General features: G+C 30.0%; 1 protein-coding gene across 2 annotated transcripts in view; it reads right to left on the bottom strand.

Annotated features, from left to right (window-relative positions):
* LOC129751195 (uncharacterized) overlaps positions 1-20,880 on the bottom strand; it is a 598,057-nt gene that overhangs the window by 100,979 nt on the left and 476,198 nt on the right. For both annotated transcript variants that reach the window (XM_055746561.1, XM_055746562.1), the window contains 2 exons: positions 14,486-14,586; positions 7,997-8,214 (listed from right to left, as the gene is read on the bottom strand). In XM_055746561.1, the coding sequence (XP_055602536.1) occupies positions 7,997-8,200 (204 nt within the window). In that variant the 5' untranslated portion in view covers positions 8,201-8,214; positions 14,486-14,586. The remainder of the gene's footprint in view (positions 1-7,996; positions 8,215-14,485; positions 14,587-20,880) is intronic.

Raw genomic sequence — 20,880 nt, 5'->3', positions numbered from 1 at the left:
CTGCGGCTCTGTTGCTCACTGCGCAAATATTATATATTTTGGATCAAAAATATTCAAAAACAAAGGTCCAGAAGATAAAATTTAAGTTTGTATCCGCTGTTGAAATAAGCAGATGGCACCAAATGGCAAAATAAAATAAAATAAAACAATTTTTTGATTTTCTCAGCAATTTCATTTATCATTAACGGTAAAAGCAATAAATGTTGTTATAATCAATCGAACACAAAAGTTGAGTTGTAGGTAACAGGAAATCAAAGTTTATCATTTACAAAAAAAGTAGTTCATAACAGCCTCTGTTTTTTTTTTCAACAACGTAACCCTCATCAAATTTTATATTTAAGGCACTCCCAATTAATTCTTTTGCCCTCTATGAAAAATGGTCAGTTGAGATTTCCAAAATCGTATTATAATGAATTTCGAAAAATAATTATTTCCTTTCCAATTTCTTTGAATTAGAAACGCTTATTTATTGTATATGCTAAATAAAAAGGTTGCCAGATTGCCCGGATATTAAATATGGGAGAGTGGGGAATCATAGGCCACTTTTTTTCGTTGTTCCATAACTTCTTTATTATAAAAGATAAAATGAAAATAAAAAATGGTATGGTTTTCTACATTTTTAAGGTATCATAAGGTAAATTTTTAATAAGTTATTTTCCCCAAATTCTGACTGTTTGAAAAAAAGCAATATTTTTCTGATTTTGAAAAATGGTGGGGAATCGTGGGCCACCAAATCCAAATTGACCAAATAACATGCAAAGTTTATGAGTTGACCCAAAACTGTGATTTCCTAATTCATTTCGTTAATTTAAAGCAATTTCAGATGATAAAATAAAAGAGAGAGCTGTTTATGATCGCATGGATTCCAAAACCTGGCTCGCGAACGTTGCAAAATTTCTTATATAGGATGGAAAAAATATTTTTCATAACTCTTCATTTTGTATAAGAAAACTTTACAGATAAGGAAAACGTATTTTAAGTTCTGAATGTGTAAAAAAACATAAAAATATTGGTGGTTCAAGATGTGTGGCCCACGATTCCCCACATGCTATGATTTGCAAATTGGTTGCGTTTGTGTGACTTATTGATGTTTCATCAAAAATCCCTTTTCCACGTGAAAGATAATGACAAAACTAAGATCATAAGCGTATGAGCATATTTTTTTATGCACTTTAGGTTCCCCATCGATGAAATTAGCGGGTGTTTTTTTAATTATGTAAGTAAATTTTTCTAACTTTTTTTAGCTTGATAAATAAAAGATGCATATGATGCCTATTTCAGTCAACAATATGCTGGAATATACGTTCACGCAAAGCGACGACGATGACAGTTTGGTTTGAGATTTTTATCTCAACACACATCTGAGATATTAAAAGTGGCCCACGTTTCCCCATGGCCCACGATACCCCACTCTCCCCTACTAAATTTAAGAACAGTCCAGCCTGGCCTGGTTGCCCGGATTTCATTGAAAAAAATGCCCGGATTTTGCCCGGATTTATTCACTTTATTTGGCAAATGACACAAAAAAACAACAACAAACAACTCCAAAACGAAATTTTTCGAGCAAGTTTTATCAAAATAATCATGAAAGATTTCTCGGAAGCCTTAAATACGGTTCAAAATCTATCGATGAGTTTTGATGAAAAATAAAAATTTCTTTTTTTTTCATGATTTTTGTTGAACAATTTCTGAGTTTTGACATAATTTGTCCGGGTATTGCCGTCAATTTGAAATTGATTGCCCGGATTTTGCCAGGTTTTCATAAAAAAAAATTCCCGGTTTGTCCGGCCCGGATACGTGCTGAAAAAAATCTGGCTACCTTACTATATAATTATTCCAGATTGCCCGGCTTCAACTAGGCTTGTCGGGATTTCCACAGAAAAATTAGGAAATGAACGGACCGGTCCGATTGCCCGGATATCGAGAAAAAAGGCATGGTTTTTTCTCCAATTATTCACAACTCTTAAAAAATTCCAAATTTTAAACTTGTTTTAGCGAAATGCATTTTTTGAAATTGTGAGATAAGATTTGAACCCCGCTGATATTTCTTTGTGTACATAAATAATGTTTCGTGTGTTTATTTTTTCAGATTTTCACTTGCCTTTTGATGAAAAATTCCTACATTTTGGCTGGATTTGCTCCAAAATAAGCCGGTTTTGAGTATAAAATTAAGAAACCAAATGCCCGGATTTGCACGGCCTGGATACGTACAGAAAAAAAGTATCTGGAATGCTTGCTCAATAAATAACGAATAGAAATCTCAAATATAAAATTCCAAAACTAAGAGTTGAGAATTACCAAATAAAGTTTGATAGCTTTTCAAACTCAAACCAGCATTGAGAATGAATGAAAATTTTTATACTGAAAATTTACTTGAACCTTTGCTCAATACTTATAATCAATAACAAAAATGACCCTTACAACCCGAAGTAATATTTTTTTACAATTAAATTGGATGAATTTAGAAGAAAGTAAACCTTTGAGTCTTTGAGCACATTTAAAATTTCAGGTGTGATGCCTGCAGTCAAAAGCAGTAAGGTTGTATTTTTTTTTAATTTTATTAATTTTTGTTTTCAACTTTCTGAATTATCCTAGAACTGATTTTGCCAATAAAAATTTACTGTTTTTTTTTGTTATTAGTCACGAATAATCAATAAAGGATAAAAATCACATTATTGCATGTTTTTCTGGTAAAACTACAGATTTTTTTTCCAGTAACCTAATCTTTAGCAAGTATTGATGAATAATAAGATATGCACATTACTGAAGATTCCCATGTGACATAAAATGAGATTTTTTAATTTTCCAGATGCATAAAATTCTGGAGAAACGTTCTCTGACGTCTTGAATTTCAAAAATTCTAAATTTGGAATGACATACATATGTAGCCAGTTGTCAGGAACATAAATTTTGGTGATTATAATTCGGCTACATTGATTTCAATTGAATTTAACCTGTGACTTCTGAAATTTGGAAAGAATTAGCTAAATCTAGGGAAGTGTCATTAAAAGGCTTGATAATAATAAACAAATTCTTTTCTCTTTACTATTTGTAAGCTTTTAATATTTACATTAGCTGCTCATGTTAATGTGTTCAAATCTTTCACTTCAACAACTTGTAAAGAATTAATTGAGGTTGATACGCATTTTCAATTTTCTTGACCCGGTATTTCGCATTCAAATTGGTATAACATTTAATCATGTTAGATGAATTGACGATCTAGAAGAGAATCCATGTACAAACAGAGTTTAAAAAATATTCAAGAACTAGAGAATAGCTCTGATGTTTTAAAGTTATTAAGTTAATCCTACCCCTTATGCATCAAAAGTTTTAAGGATGATGGGACATCAAATTGGCGTAGTTAGAAAAATTATTGGTTTATTTAGTTATTTTTAATTTTCGAAAAACATGCGATTTTCACCCTCTTTAGAAAATGGGGTAACTTGCAACAAACTTTGTTTTTAATGAAAAATGTTATGAATACGTATAATTTTTTTAATTTTTAATATATTTGCGATGTCTTAAATACCATTACGCATCAAAACACCAATTGCAGTAATTTTTTGGTCTGTAAAAACTTACTTTCACATTTTTTCTGAAAATAAGGATGCTGCATACATTTAGGGGATAAATAATACGACGAAAAATTCTACAAGCGGAAATCGTAAAAAAAATGTTTGGATAAAAAAAATATCAATGTTTACAAACGCGTGATGCAAAACATTAATATAACAGCACATGGAAACGAGATTTACAAGGTATTTCTTTGATTTGCTTTTTGTTGCATTTTACCCCAGACACCTAACTGAATTATAAAAATATTTATTTAAAAAAATTGAGTGATTTTTCGAAAAATATTTTTACGCCAACAGTGCTGGTACAGCGTGAGGAAACCAGTAAAAAGTTTGTAAGAAATTATATCAAGCCAATCCGTCATACTGGGTAAAGTTTTTTACGGCATCGAAAAATGTCAAAATTTTAACATTTATTGCTCGATTTTTTAAATTTTATATAAAAATAAAAAACTTTAATAAACTTGCTTAAGATGCGAGGAATTATGTCATCATCATTTTGTAATCATAAAAATATTACATTATTACAATACATTAAATTAAAAATTGATTCAGTGGGGTGTTATATAAATGTTGCATCTAACCCCGCTGTTGCATGATGCCCCGTTTGACGGTACTAAAGTAAAACTATTCGAGAGAATATTTCATTTTTTTTATCAATTCCGATTTTCATTTCCTTTCTCAGTTTTCTAGAGCGCATTATGTTAAAATTTTAATTTTTGTAGAGAAATGAATCCAACTTAGATGAAATTTCAGGGACTAGATATGGGAAAATTGATGTTGAAAAACATGCGAAAAAAATTCGCCTTGTCTCCCGCCTTGTCATTTCTCATCATAACTGACAACCCGTGCAGTATATGAGAAGGCAATGCAAATCTTGCCGTGCCTAAAATATCCAAATTTGAGTCCAACTACCGTAAGATGAAAAGATGGGAATAGATATAGACCAAGAAAAATGATTATGATCACATGGGAGAACTATTCCCTTCATTCCGATAGACATCGACACTCAACCAGTATAATATTCATACGCCAGGTTGGTCTCCTGTAGTAGAATGTTAATACATGGGCCCCGGAGAGGCGCAAGATGTGGGTTCAAGTCTCACCGGGAGACAAGGCGAATTTTTTTTTTCGCATGTTTTTCAACATCAATTTTCCCATATCTAGTCCCTGAAATTTCATCTAAGTTGGATTCATTTCTCTACAAAAAAAGTTTCGCTGACTGAATGTTTGAGTCAAGACCCATCTTTGGGTCACAGTTTAAAAATTTTAATTTTTCTTTAGAGCATTCCTACTGATCTTATAAATATTTATAAGATAATTATAAGAACTGATTTTCATATATTCCAGCTTTTAAGAACCAATAATTGTCATATTTTTGGAATCCCCCATAGAGAATGAATAAAAAAAATACAATTTAGGGTTATAAATTGAAGGCTTCGATTTCAACACATTGAAGAATTCAAACGAAAGATTAGAAAAATGGTTAAGATAGTTGAATCTGAGATTTTAAGTTTAATTCAATTCAACTTCATTGGCTAATTTATAACTTTTGAGTCGTTTTTTATCATCAATGTGTTTATTTCTACTTACAATTTGTGAGAAGACTGGCGAATTCAAAAAAAGCTATCTGTGAATTTAAACATTGATCACTCTTCATGAAAATTAGTGGAATGATTGTGTCCAAGAAAAGAAACATTCAAATAAGCTCAAATTATATCTTCATCATAGCATTACAATAGTAACTTTGGTTCAGAGATGATTTGTTTTCGATAACTTCAAAAAACTATTAGTCGAAATTTCAATATTTAAGAACAAGTCATCATAAAGCAATGTGAAATTTAGAGTTATCGTAAAGCAGTGTGAAATATAAAATCGAAAAAAGTACACATACACTTGAAACACAAGCGAATCTTCAACATGGTCCAACGAGATTCGGAAGTCGTTTTGAAAATTTCTAAGTTTATAAACCTTGAATATACTATTATACAGAGAGAACATAAAAAGTGGGATGATCTGGAAAAGAGATTTTTTTTTAGATGGGAGAAGGGAAAAAAAGATAAAATTATCACTTTAAGATAAAAGATTTAAGCCAAATCTCATCAAGCTTCCTTATAAATTGTGGGTTAAAAAGATGTATATCGAGATAGGATTAATAAGCATTCAAGGGAAATTATTTTGAATGTCTGTTTATCACAACCGTTAAGATTTTCTATAATTTAAAAATGATAAACACAGTGAAGAATCCCAAAATATTTTTTTATAGATTTATCCAAAAAACTTACCGATGCAAAATATCAGCTCAAACGGACTCGATTTAGGGGTGCCTCAAAGAGTTTAGTTTTTTACCCTCAAAAATCACCATAAGAGGATCGGAAAAAATCGGTAGATTTTAATTTTGATGCTGAATTACTTAAAATTTTACAAAAATGTCAAGATCTGGTTTTATCCCTTAAAAAATAATTTTGGGCCATATATCGACTTTCTGGGACGGAGACAATTCCCCGAAAAAGTTCCAGAAAGTCGATTTTTGGCCCATTTTTTTTTTTTTTTAGATAATATTAGATCTCGCAGTTTCAAGTGTTTTTTAGTCAATTAGTATTGAAATAAAATTTCATTTACTTCGATTTTTCGGTCTCGGCTTAGGTTATTTTTGAGGGTCAGAAACCAAAACTTAGAGCGTTTTGAGGCACCCTTAAATCAAGTCCGATTGAGCTTAAATTTTTATTCAGGTTAGCTATTTGGCCGATGCACAAAATATTTATGGTCGTATTTAAAAATTAGAACAAGAGTTTTCCAAAGATTCATTTCCACCTCAGCATACGTAGATGCTTCGCTAGGTGTTGTAGGTGACTTAATCCCCACCATTTTTCTGCAGCACGAAGGAACTTTCCTGTTCCAAAAATGGACAACATCTGATAATCGCGTAACATGTGCATCCCTGAGTCGCGACCGAGAAAAGGTAGAATCGGTCCTACGGAAAGCGTTTCGATTTTTTTTTTCCTGTCTTGCTGATTCCAGCTAACTATACCGAAACGGGAAGGTTCACCATGGAATCAAAGGTAGGAAGGTATCGTAACAGATAGAAGCGTGCAAGATAGCAAGGAAAAAAAAGTGAATTCGAAGCAAAACCTTGCGGCACCAGGCTAGTTTCGGGGAGCTATCCTTGAGCCCGGAATCGAACAGAAAGCTTCCGCGTGTAATGTGTATTTTATAGAAATTTGTTCCTAGGGAGGATTTTTCGTCCTGTTCGATTGTAGTTACGTATCCTGGATGGAAGCTGCCTGGAAGCTTCCTGGCCTGGACACCGGGAACTATTCAAACTAAGCACCGGAGTTAACAATGCAATTTTTCCACCATTTTTTTCTCGCTGATCCCCATCCTCGAGGGAAAACGATGAAATGGAACCGATTGTGAAACATTTTTGACGGTTATTGTACAGTGTGGTGTTATGTGGAGTTTTTTTTGGTATTTTCCAGGTTCACATCTGTCAGATAGTTAGTCAATTGATCCAACTTTTTTTTGTGAGATAAGGGAAATTGGAAACAACTGTCAAATGTGGAATGGACTTTTTATGATGGAATGGACAAAATTTTAAACAAGTGTAGCAATTTATTGAGACAAATCCTTAAAGACTTATTAGGGAAAAATAAGTAAAATAATGTCAAAAATCGAATCAATGACTCTAAAGTAGCCCCTTAAATAAATTAACAAATTTTCATCTAGACCATAAATTTTCTAAAACTCAATCGACCTTAACATAAGTATTTTTTGTCCTCGAAACTTTTCAGTGGCAAAACATTGAAGTTTCAACGGTGAATATTTTAAGCTAAACCTAGATTCCCACTGTAAAAAAATCTATCTAGGATCACGTGAAAGGTAATTTTTTTTGTTTAAGTTTACGGAAAAATTCCACCGAGATTTTTGGGATCAGTGAACCGAGAAAGTAGCATCCCCGTAATGATTTTTTCCACCCTCCCTAGGTTCACGTTTTCGGATGCCTGATTTTTTTTTGTCCATTTTATCTGTCCCAATCTTCCGGATCCGGAAGATTAATTTTTCCAAGGGTCACCCCTCAAATGCAAAGCATTTTTACGGCCTGTGAGATAATGAGTTTCGATTTTTTTTTCTAGGCTTTGAACACAGGGCTTTGAATTCTTTAAAACATGAAAATCTTCAAAAAATATAAAGATATCAAAGATGCTTTAAGTGTAACTTTTTTTCAGTTTATACTTGCTTTTCAAAATTTCAATTTCATCTTCTTGTTAAATTTTTTTTTTTAACAGATTTTTCATCAGTATGCCTCCCGAAACCCAAACTTAATCTGTCGGTTTGTGGTTGATTATCTGGTGAATACTAATTGGTTACAGGATTGTTTTTTGAATTAAAATGGAAAATAAGGAAGCCAAAAAGGTAAAACTCACCCGTTTGTTGGCCGGTGGGTAAAAGTTGAAGTTGTCTACATTGGATGCCGAGGAGTTGAAGGATGCTGCCAAATTTGGAGAAGATGTCGTTGCCGGTGACGAAATCAAAGACGGCGAGCCCGTTGAAGGGGATGCTGTAGAGTCCGACGACGATGAGTGATCCGTTGGGTAGCGTCGCATTGGGAGATGGCTAACTTTGGCCATCGAAGGACATCATTCTGGAAAAAAAGTGCAAAAATATATATGAAAGCTATGCTAGTAATGAAAAGAAAATTCAATTAAATTTAAATAATATTCAAAAATATCAGAAAATTATGACAATTTTAATAATAAAAATAAATCTTCCATTGTTGACAATTTGAACCATTTTGAAAGTATTGACAATAATGACATATTTGACAATTTCGACAATTTTGACAATTTTGACAATTTTGACAATTTTGACAATGTTGACAATTTTATATTTTTTTAAAATTTTGACAATTTTGACAATTTTGACAATGTTGACAATTTTGACAATTTTGACAATTTTGACAATTTTGACAATTTTGACAATTTTGACAATTTTGAAAATTTCGGAAATTTTGATAATTTGAACAATTTTAACAATTTTGACAATTTTAACAATTTTGAAAATTTTGACAATTTTGACAATTTTGACAATTTTGACAATTTTGACAATTTTGACAATTTTGACAATTTTGACAATTTTGACAATTTTGACAATTTTGACAATTTTGACAATTTTGACAATTTTGACAATTTTGACAATTTTGACAATTTTGACAATTTTGACAATTTTGACAATTTTGACAATTTTGACAATTTTGACAATTTTGACAATTTTGACAATTTTGACAATTTTGACAATTTTGACAATTTTGACAATTTTGACAATTTTGACAATTTTGACAATTTTGACAATTTTGACAATTTTGACAATTTTGACAATTTTGACAATTTTGACAATTTTGACAATTTTGATAATTTTGACAATGTTGACAATTTTATCTTTTTTTAAAATTTTGACAATTTTGACAATTTTGACAATTTTGACAATTTTGACAATTTTGACAATTTTGACAATTTTGACAATTTTGACAATTTTGACAATTTTGACAATTTTGACAATTTTGACAATTTTGACAAATTAGACAATATTGACAATTTTGACAATTTTGACAATTTTGACAATTTTGACAATTTTGACAATTTTGACAATTTTGACAATTTTGAAAATTTTGACAATTTTGACAATTTTGACAATTTTGACAATTTTGACAATTTTGACAATTTTGACAATTTTGACAATTTTGACAATTTTGACAATTTTGACAATTTTGACAATTTTGACAATTTTTACAATTTTGACCATTTTGACAATTTTGACAATTTTGACAATTTTGACAATTTTGACAATTTTGACAATTTTGATAATTTTGACAATGTTGACAATTTTATCTTTTTTTAAAATTTTGACAATTTTGACAATTTTGACAATTTTGACAATTTTGACAATTTTGACAATTTTGACAATTTTGACAATTTTGACAATTTTGACAAATTAGACAATATTGACAATTTTGACAATTTTGACAATTTTGACAATTTTGACAATTTTGACAATTTTGACAATTTTGACAATTTTGAAAATTTTGACAATTTTGAAAATTTTGACAATTTCGACAATTTTGACAATTTTGACAATTTTGACAATTTTGACAATTTTGACAATTTTGACCATTTTGACAATTTTGACAATTTTGACAATTTTGGCAATTTTGATAATTTTGACAATTTTGACAATTTTGACAATTTTGACAATTTTGACAATTTTGACAATTTTGACAATTTTGACAATTTTGACAACTTTGACAATTTTGACAATTTTGACAATTTTGACAATTTTGACAATTTTGACAATTTTGACAATTTTGACAATTTTGTAAATTTTGACAATTTTGACAATTTTGACAATTTTGACAATTTTGACAATTTTGACAATTTTGACAATTTTGACAATTTTGACAATTTTGACAATTTTGACAATTTTGACAATTTTGACAATTTTGACAATTTTGACAATTTTGACAATTTTGACAATTTTGAAAATTTTGAAAATTTTGAAAATTTTGACAAATTTGACAATTTTGACAATTTTGACAATTTTGACAATTTTGACAATTTTGACAATTTTGACAATTTTGACAATTTTGACAATTTTGACAATTTTGACAATTTTGACAATTTTGACAATTTTGACAATTTTGACAATTTTGACAATTTTGACAATTTTGACAATTTTGACAATTTTGACAATTTTGACAATTTTGACAATTTTGACAATTTTGAAAATTTTGACAATTTTGACAATTTTGACAATTTTGACAATTTTGACAATTTTGACAATTTTGACAATTTTGACAATTTTGACAATTTTGACAATTTTGACAATTTTGACAATTTTGACAATTTTGATAATTTTGAAAATTTTGAAAATTTTGACAAATTTGACAGTTTTGACAATTTTGACAATTTTGACAATTTTAACAATTTTGACAATTTTGACAATTTTGACAATTTTGACAATTTTGACAATTTCGACAATTTTGACAATTTTGAAAATTTTGACAATTTTGACAATTTTGACAATTTTGAAAATTTTGACAATTTTGACAATTTTGACAATTTTGACAATTTTGACAATTTTGACAATTTTGACAATTTTGACAGTTTTGACAATTTTGACAATTTTGACAATTTTGATAATTTTGACAATTTTGACAATTTTGACAATTTTGACAATTTTGACAATTTTGACAATTTTGACAATTTTGACAATTTTGACAATTTTGACAATTTTGACAATTTTGACAATTTTGACAATTTTGACAATTTTGACAATTTTGACAATTTTGACAATTTTGACAATTTTGACAATTTTGACAATTTTGACAATTTTGACAATTTTGACAATTTTGACAATTTTGACAATTTTAACAATTTTGACAATTTTGACAATTTTGACCATTTTGACAATTTTGACCATTTTGACAATTTTGACAATTTTGACAATTTTGACAATTTGGTATAATTTTTGTCATTTTTGTCATTTTTGTCATTTTCGTCATTTTTTGTCATTTTTGTCATTTTTGTCATTTTTGTCATTTTTGTCATTTTTGTCATTTTTGTCATTTTTGTCATTTTTGTCATTTTTGTCATTTTTGTCATTTTTGTCATTTTTGTCATTTTTGTCATTTTTGTCATTTTTGTCATTTTTGTCATTTTTGTCATTTTTGTCATTTTTGTCATTTTTGTCATTTTTGTCATTTTTGTCATTTTTGTCATTTTTGTCATTTTTGTCATTTTTGTCATTTTTGTCATTTTTGTCATTTTTGTCATTTTTGTCATTTTTGTCATTTTTGTCATTTTTGTCATTTTTGTCATTTTTGTCATTTTTGTCATTTTTGTCATTTTTGTCATTTTTGTCATTTTTGTCATTTTTGTCATTTTTGTCATTTTTGTCATTTTTGTCATTTTTGTCATTTTTGTCATTTTTGTCATTTTTGTCATTTTTGTCATTTTTGTCATTTTTGTCATTTTTGTCATTTTTGTCATTTTTGTCATTTTTGTCATTTTTGTCATTTTTGTCATTTTTGTCATTTTTGTCATTTTTGTCATTTTTGTCATTTTTGTCATTTTTGTCATTTTTGTCATTTTTGTCATTTTTGTCATTTTTGTCATTTTTGTCATTTTTGTCATTTTTGTCATTTTTGTCATTTTTGTCATTTTTGTCATTTTTGTCATTTTTGTCATTTTTGTCATTTTTGTCATTTTTGTCATTTTTGTCATTTTTGTCATTTTTGTCATTTTTGTCATTTTTGTCATTTTTGTCATTTTTGTCATTTTTGTCATTTTTGTCATTTTTGTCATTTTTGTCATTTTTGTCATTTTTGTCATTTTTGTCATTTTTGTCATTTTTGTCATTTTTGTCATTTTTGTCATTTTTGTCATTTTTGTCATTTTTGTCATTTTTGCCATTTATGTCTTTTTTGTCATTTTTGTCATTTTTGTCATTTTGTCATCCGTTCCGAATAAAATTAAGGGGAACGTGTCCAACCTGTAAAATTTAAATTTTAAAAATATCAATGAATTATGTTAAACGACCAACTTTCAAAAATCGAAATTCAATGACGTATTTTTTTTAGAGGAATCTTATAAAAAAATTTAATATATCTATGCATTTCCAGAACTGTTTTCAAATGAATGTCTTTAAAAAAGATCTTTGTTGAAACACATAATTTTTATTTATGAATCTCTGACCTTTATAGTGTTAAGAGGTTCAAAAAAACTGTGAAGTCAACTCAAAATTAATGTTTTTGCCCATTTACTTCTGAACACCTCATTTATTGTCTTGGAGCTTGATTAAAAATCATCGGCCAAGTTGCTTAAAACTATGTATATTTTATTTGATTTTAAACAAAAAACTTTTAACTTATGTCCCAACAGACAGCCGAAATTTAAATAAAATATTATGAAACGGTCAAAGATTCCGACATTTGAAAACATTAATTAAACATTGTTTTTTTTTTTAATATGAATCAGAATTTGAAAGTTCTGCTGTTTTTTTTTAACTTTTCTTTTCTTAACAATTTAAAATATTTAATTCTTGACTTGTTCGCGTCGTAGAGGTTCAAGATGTGAGTCAAAATTTCAATTTGAAATAAAGTATTAATTACTGCAGTACCAGAATAAAAAAAAAGCTTGGCAATTTCACTTTAAAAAGAGTTATTTTTTCGAAATAAATGGATGAGTACATACTAGGAAGGTATAGTTGGTACTTTGTTCCGAGTCAAACAACGCTTTCAAAGTCACGTGGTTTAAATTGTCTGCCTACTTTAAGGCGTTTTAAAACAGCCTCATGAATGGATGGACTCTAGAGACTAACTACATGGTGCTGAAACCAATCGAGCTCTTTTTAATTTTCCAACTGAAAGGTACCGCATTTATTTAAGACCTGTTTGCATTGAAATTCGCAAAATTCATTCGTTATTGTTTTCATTCCGAGAGCAGCAAAGTACACGTTTTATCATTCATGGAGGAAAGCTTTTCCTGCACCAAAAATCGATAGCATTGGCCTGGGCTTATTGATTTAACTATTGAGGTCTGCAAAGAATAAAAACAACATCGTAAAACTTTGGGTGTGCTGTCAAAAAACACTCGATAAAATTTCCGACTACGAGAGTTCCGGTCAAACAATCATATAGAAATATGAATTAGTCGAAGTGCTCCTTTATCTGATCCTATTGGGAAGGGAGCCCGAAATTTCGTTCTTCGAATAGGGACGAAAAATAAATACTGCCTAGTAGGTTGGTACCAAAAGCAGTTCCAATAATGCTCTGACCCAAAACGGTGAAATATTTGCTTCAAATTTCAATCCGCTGCAATTCGACTACAAGCAAAATTGGCTGGTGATTTTTGGAATCCCAACATATTGAACCTGACCGGAAATTGAACCGACGAGGACGACGACGTGGACTCATGGCGCGAGCAATTTCGGCAACGCGAGCCAGTCATTTCCAACTGCCACTTCCGATTCAGTGGTGTTTGTTGATTTTTCGCTGCACTGATTCGGGAAATTGTTAGTTCTAGTTCAGGTGGATCTATCTACATGCCGAAAGGGTCGACTTTGAACTGATGCCGGTCGAGAGAACCCACATTTCCGGTTTGAATTTAAAAAATAATTCGCAAGTAATTGGTGGATACCAATTTTAATTGTAATAAAACCCTGTTTAAATTTGGATTTTTGATTAAAAAAATTAACATTAGACTTGCACTTTTTCTGTTTTCTGAACTTAAACACCTTTGTGAAAAAATCCAAAAAACAATCAAGCGTATCGCCTGAATGAGCAGTTTAAAATTCCCTCATCATGAACCATTTGTCGGAAGCATGTCGAACATTCAAATTCGGATCATGATTTTGTCGGTCCGAGTCAGACGATGCTAAAATATCGAGTTCAAAGAGCAGAACAAAAAATTCGACAAAAACATGATGATAGAGGCACGATTTACAACTTTGATTTGCAACTTGAGGGAAAATTATCCTTAAGCACGAATCGAAAATGAAGAGTTGCTAGAAGCTTTTTCCGTCCGTCAGTCGATACTTTGCCTTGCTTCGGGGATAAACTTTATAAATGCTCAAATTACCCGGGAGCCAAGATATGCAGAAAAAAAAAGTTACTGCTGATAATATCGGGTTGGATGCGAGGAAAACCCATAATCAGGATTGAATGAGCTGTAATTTGCTGAGATTTTTTTGGGAAACGAAAACGAGCAATCGAGATTCTGGAAACAAATTTAAGATTGATTTTAAAGATTATCATCGAAACGTTCCAAAAATGCCGGAGAACAATTGATAAGGAATATGATTTTTTTCATCTAATTTTTTTAGATTTCAATGTTTATTGAAAATTATAAAGTCAATCTTACCTGGTCCTCTTGGCAAAATTTTTCGTTGGGTATTAGTTCATTTGGAAACTTTAAGTGTTGCTTCGTGCTGATGAAAACGGCGTCGTCTGATTTTTTTTAATCTGAAATAAAAAAAAGAAAAAAAATTTGTTTTTATAATTTCGTCAAAAAGGAAAAAAAATTATAAATCCTTTGAAGTTAACGAATTAAGTTAAAATACTCAAATAAAAAAATACTCAAAATCCAGTACAAAATTGAATTTAAAAGTTAGAACATCAGATTAATTTGCAAATTGACAAAAAGTTAAAAAAAAACTGCTACGTTTGAAAATTCGTCATAAATTCTACATTCCGTATTTTGAAAATCTAAAGATGCCAAATGTGCCAAATTACGTCAACTTTCCTATCTTTTTACTAAAATAAAACCTGGTGTTACAATTTTGTCGGTTGTGTCGGTTTTACACAACTTTTTTTTCATATTTTGTTGTCAAAAAAAAAATTACAAACTTCTAACTTCAAACTTCAAAATAACTAAATTCAGCTTTCTTGAACACTTATTTTTTGAGTATTACAGTCTTTTTTCCGAAGCATGATTTTTCGGATTTTTTTTCATAGACTTTGAAAAATGGAATACTGATTTTGAAACACATATTTGAGTTGTGTTCAGAGGTTTTCAAATCTATTAATTTTGTGAAAATCGGAAGAGAAACAATAGAAATATAGCGATTTCAAGCGAGGAGCGTCAAATTGACACTAAAGGTCTTTTTAGGAATTTCTTTGTCTGATCTTTCAGGGTACGTCCATAAAATAGTGATGATGCAAAATTATTGATTTCATGAATTCATTTAGGGTCCTCGATTTTTTTTTATTTGGATGCATTCGAATCAAAATACAAGCCGCCAAACTTCCAATAGGGTCATATTTACATTCAAGAGTGGATTATTGTGGAAAAATCTCACATTTTTATCACATTGAATTTTCGAAATTCACTTTCCAGGATTCAAGTCCAAGCATTCAGTATAAATTCCAGATCAACAGTTTAAAACGTGTTTCAATTTAATTTTTTCGAAAAGAGTTCCAAAGACTTTGTTTCAACTGGAAATGTTGGTTTTCCAATGAGTCTGTTATTTATTTTGGATATTTTTTCATTTTGTTGCAAACTACATCTCAGAATTCCGAATTGACACTTACTTAATATGTTGGTTTTTTAAATAGGAAATTTTTGGTATTTTAAATTGTGTTTAACTGAAACAAAAAAAAGGTAGATCAGAGTAAAATTCCTGGGTTCTAAGAAGCCGAAAAACTCCAAGTTGATTATGAAAACTGTATCAGATTTATAGTTTTGGGTGGCACTCCTATTTTTTTTCCTAAATTCTTAAATTGTTATTTTTAAGAACGAAACGCCTGTTTTAGTAATTTTTCTTAATAACCTTTCAATAAATAAAATCTCATTGGGCGTTCTTTCAATAAATTCTATTCACAATTTGGATACTTATTTGATTCTCCTACTATTTTTTTAGTTACGTGGGTCATATTCATAATCCTGTTCTGAACTTAGAATTTTTATTTTTTTTAAACTGGTGCCAAAGGCGGGCTAAGAGGGGAAATTTCTACGGAGATTTGGAAAATTAATGAAGAATTTTTTTCCACACAAAATTCAAGCGTCCAATCCAATCCAGTGATTATTTCAAAACAATTCAAGAGAAGAGTAAGAAATCACCTTGAGTTTTCATTCTTCATCAAACACGTCAGTAGCTTTCGTATCGTTTTTCAAACTCCCGATAACAATAATTTAGATAAAGCATGGGTACACTTAGTAAAAATGAGTTTTCTGTTTTTTTTAAAAGGAGTATAAACTCAGAAAAATAGGACTTCTTTTTTAATATTCTGGCAATCACTGATTGCTTAACTTGAACACTTTTCTTTGAAATCTTGGGCATAAACAAAACAAAAATGTAGGGAATCAATAATGCTTACCCTACAACATCGCTTTCTCTTCATAGCTGAACTTGGAATATATCTTAGGAGGCTCCAGCTAATCAAACATAAGATTTTGATTTTGAAACATTTCCTTTACATTAATAAAAAAAAAGTTACGGATTTTGCGTTTGCTGTAATGTTTTTTCTTAGCTTTGGCGAAATTTAAATAAAAACAGATATTATTTGATATGGGAGAGAAAGAAATTTTGTAGTTGCTTAAATTTGACCAAATGACAATACTGAGTATCTTTATTAAGTTTCTATTTCATATCCTGTATGAGACTTGAAATTGGCATTGAAACTTTTCTAGCTGATAAAACGAAAACCTTATACTATTGACTCTGAGGAGCTTCAAATTTAAAATTATCCTCTGCAGAAGTAAATATCCTGAATTTAGCGAATCATTTTTCAATTTACCGTTCATTCTCAAATTATGTTCATTATTTTTAATTAATTCTCTAATACAAATATTTCTATATTTATAATCTTGCCTTCATCTAGATTTTAAAACAAAGATTTTTCTCAAAGAGATTTTCAAGTTTTGTGTTGTTCCTTCAGTTTCATGATTTTTCTGAGTTTTTAAAACTCGACACCAGTTTTTAGGATACCAAACTTATTTGGATTCCTTATCTGATTTTTGAATAACTTAATAACTGATAACATGTTTTAAGTTTATGTTTTTAACTTTTGTCACATTAAGAAGAACTTTTCTAGAAAAGATTCTGTTTTTAATATATGATCTGATGAGAATCTCTTTCTCAATTGAAAATTGTTATCGCCATTACATTTGAAATTGTTGGCACATTACTTGAAAACGTTTTTTTGTGTATTTAATATATGAAATTAAAATAAACATTTTGAAAAAGAATTAAATGTTTCGCAATTCTTGATTAATCTCTGATTATCAATTTCATTCTCAATTTTGTAGTTTAATTTTATTTGTAATTTGTTTCCTAAATCTTGATTTTATGTTTTTTGAATTACGACATTTTATCATCCTTATGACATTGAATCTGATCTAAGGTTTCGAATATTACTCTTGAACTATTTATATGTATCTTCATGGAATATAAGTTGAATTCTTCTGTTAAAGTTTTTAAATTTTGGATTGATGATGAAATGAAAAACATTTATTTGTTTATCTTTGCATTTTTCCAAAACAGAAAAAAAGTTGATGATAGAGTTAAATTGTGTATTGCATTTTGCATTTATCAGCTTTAATGAGAGTTTACATTTTTGATTAATTGATTAACTGTTCCACGATATTTGCAAGCAGTGGCTTAAAATTTTTTGTTAAAAATTCCAGAAACCTGTTGAGCTTTCAGTTTCTCCAATTGCTCAAAAAACGATAAATTTTCTGAGATGGATTATGCAAAATTGCCCTGGGCCCGCCGCTGGCTTAATTCGGCCCTGACTGTTAGACATAAACTTTTGATCCGAGAAAAAGATTCAAGATCTGATTTGTATCTATTTGATACTTAAATTTCAATTTTCAAACAAGTTTTAAAATAATACCTAATTTTTGACAGAAGCCTGATTTTGACATATTTGGTAAGTTTTATATTTAGTTGATTGTATATAAGGTTTAAGTTTAATATTTGTTTATTTTTGTTCTGCATCCACAAACCAAAATCTTTGAATGCTGTTGCTTAAAACCATAAAATAATAAAAAAATGTCCCATTTTTATAATTTTTATGCTTAAGTAAAAAGAAAGGTAGATGTTAAAACATTAACGTACTGTTTTTTTTTTAATTAAAAAAATTTAAAGGCACTAATGTAGAGATAAAACCTTGTAATTTGTGTTTTCTGTTTTGAAAGGTTTTTTCTCGATTTTGAATGGAACTTATCAACTGTCGACAACTGGCGATAAAAATTCACTAAAAAATTACTAAAAGACTGATTTACTGAAATAGACAAGGAATTCCAAGAGCCTTCTCTCGGCTTTTTTTTTCACTAGTGTGTTCTACACTCCATTTCCCGACCCGGAATTTCCGGGGATTTCAAAAAATTGGGGAATACTCGAACTCCAAGAAACGCTTAAAAATCTCGGGAATTCCCGAAGCCAATAAAAAGTGATTAATCACTTATACTTTTCCTGATCTTTATTAGAAAACTGGATCAGATTGAGCAACGGAAATGATAGGTTTACGGCTAATACTTAATAGTTTTTTTTTTTTCTAAAAACTGGTTAATACATTGAATTTAATTAACAATGTTTTTTCGTTCGAAAATTTCGTGTTAAAGTGAATAACGACTGAGAAAAAATAAAACCAAACAATTTCAAGAAACAGTACGAGAGGAATTTTAATGTTCTATTTTGCAACACTCATGATTTAGAACTTCCGTTTCGCAAACTGTTGGCAGTAGTGAAATAATCGGAAAGAAATGACAGATTTCGAATCCAAAGGATAGTTATCTGAAAATTGACGATATTGGATAAATAACCTTAAGTCTAGCCAGTCTCAATTATTTTAAATTTCGGCAGCAATAATCAGACAAGTTAATCGGTTAGAGTACTTAGTTTTTGGGTCTAGAATTTTATAATTGCTAATTGAAATTTTGAGGCATTCAAAATTTTTTAAATGTTTTTAATACTACTGCTTAAACATTAAATATATCAATTTGATAAGGTTTCGCATGTAGTATAGTGTTTCAATTTTTCCCGGGATCCCGAAAATTCCCGGGAAAAGGTTCATCAGATTTTATGATTACCGGGAAATGAATAATGTTTGAGCAAGTGTAGAGTCATTTGAGTTTGGTTTAAACCAAACCGAACCAAACCAAAGAAGGCACAGAATTCACTTCAACATAAAAGTTTTCTCTATATTTACTTCTCTTAAATCTAGATTATTTAACTTAAGAAAGGCTACTTTACTTAAGAAAGTCTGTTACCCGCAAGCTTGTTACAAATGAAAATGATTCTGGAACTTTCTGAGCGTGCAAAACAATTGGAAACATGTGAAAATTCCAAAGCATTCCTTGCGCGTGATTTAGAAAGATCAAGGAAGATTTCTAGAATATTCTAGAATTATTAAATTCTTCAAGCTTATGACAATTGTCTTGAACAGACACTCTACTTCTACTGCTACACTCTACTGCTCACATCTCACGTCTCACCTCTCACATCTCGTTTCTCACAACTCACATTTCACGTCTCTCTTCCCACTGCTTACGTCTCTCTTCTCATGTCTCTCTTCTCACGGCTCGTTTTTCACTTCTAACGTCTCACTTTAAACTTCTCACGTCTCACACCTCACGTCGTACTTGTGACTTTTCACATCACACCTCTCACTTCTCATTCCCCTCTTCTTATTTCTCATTTCTAACTTTCCACCACTCACTTCTTACGTCTTATGTCTCACGTCTCATGTCTCCTGTCTCATGTCTCATGTCTCATGTCTCATGTCTCATGTCTCATGTCTCATGTCTCATGTCTCATGTCTCATGTCTCATGTCTCATGTCTCATGTCTCATGTCTCATGTCTCATGTCTCATGTCTCATGTCTCATGTCTCATGTCTCATGTCTCATGTCTCATGTCTCATGTCTCATGTCTCATGTCTCATGTCTCATGTCTCATGTCTCATGTCTCATGTCTCATGTCTTATGTCTCATGTCTAATGTCTCATGTCTCATGTCTCATGTCTCACGTCTCACGTCTCACGTCTCATATCGCAGATCTCTGGTCCCAAGTCTCATGTTAAAAAGAATATATTGTATGTTTCTTATTACTTTTCATTAAATTGTAAAAAACCATTTTGTTTACACCAAAAAAATCCAATCATTTTAGTATATTATTATTCTGCTTCCAAAAATCGTTGGTATTTGTTTTTATAATACACTGTACTTGCTTTTGTTTTTGGGGTAAAAATCAAAAATTAAATTAAATTAATTTGAGTTCATGTTTGAATTTGCAAATAAATTGAATACGATTGGGCAAAATCCAGCCTTTTTTTTAAACAAAATCCAAAAAACCGGGCTGGACCGTACTTTATTTTATAAAATTTTGTTTCAAATATTGGGTTGAATCGGAAAATCTGGCAAACTTTGTTAAAACTTTCAATTTCAATTTCCAAATACTAAAATAAAGAAAAATAAGGTTTTTTGTTCACGTTAGGTATTTGATTCTGATTTTTGATCGGAATATGCCTTGTTTCAACGTTTAAAATGCCATAAAGTGCCAAAGATTGGCACAAGGCCGAAGAAATTACCAACTCATGAGGGTGGTTTGGTGCCAATATTAGTAATTACATTTTCGCTTGGAAAATACATAGATGAAGAATATTGAAAAAATGGAGGTTCTAAAAAACTTTTAAAGTAAGAGTCATTTTTCATTGATTGTAAGGTATTAAGGATTTAATTCTACCTTTTGAAAATTTGTAAATATGTGGATATTTTTTCCGATTCCTCAATTGTCATGAAATAGCTTTTTACTTT

Source organism: Uranotaenia lowii, chromosome 3 (assembly GCF_029784155.1).
Source record: "Uranotaenia lowii strain MFRU-FL chromosome 3, ASM2978415v1, whole genome shotgun sequence".
In the NCBI taxonomy this organism is placed as follows: Eukaryota; Metazoa; Arthropoda; class Insecta; order Diptera; family Culicidae; genus Uranotaenia; species Uranotaenia lowii.
This window is presented reverse-complemented; position numbering and strand designations above follow the sequence as displayed.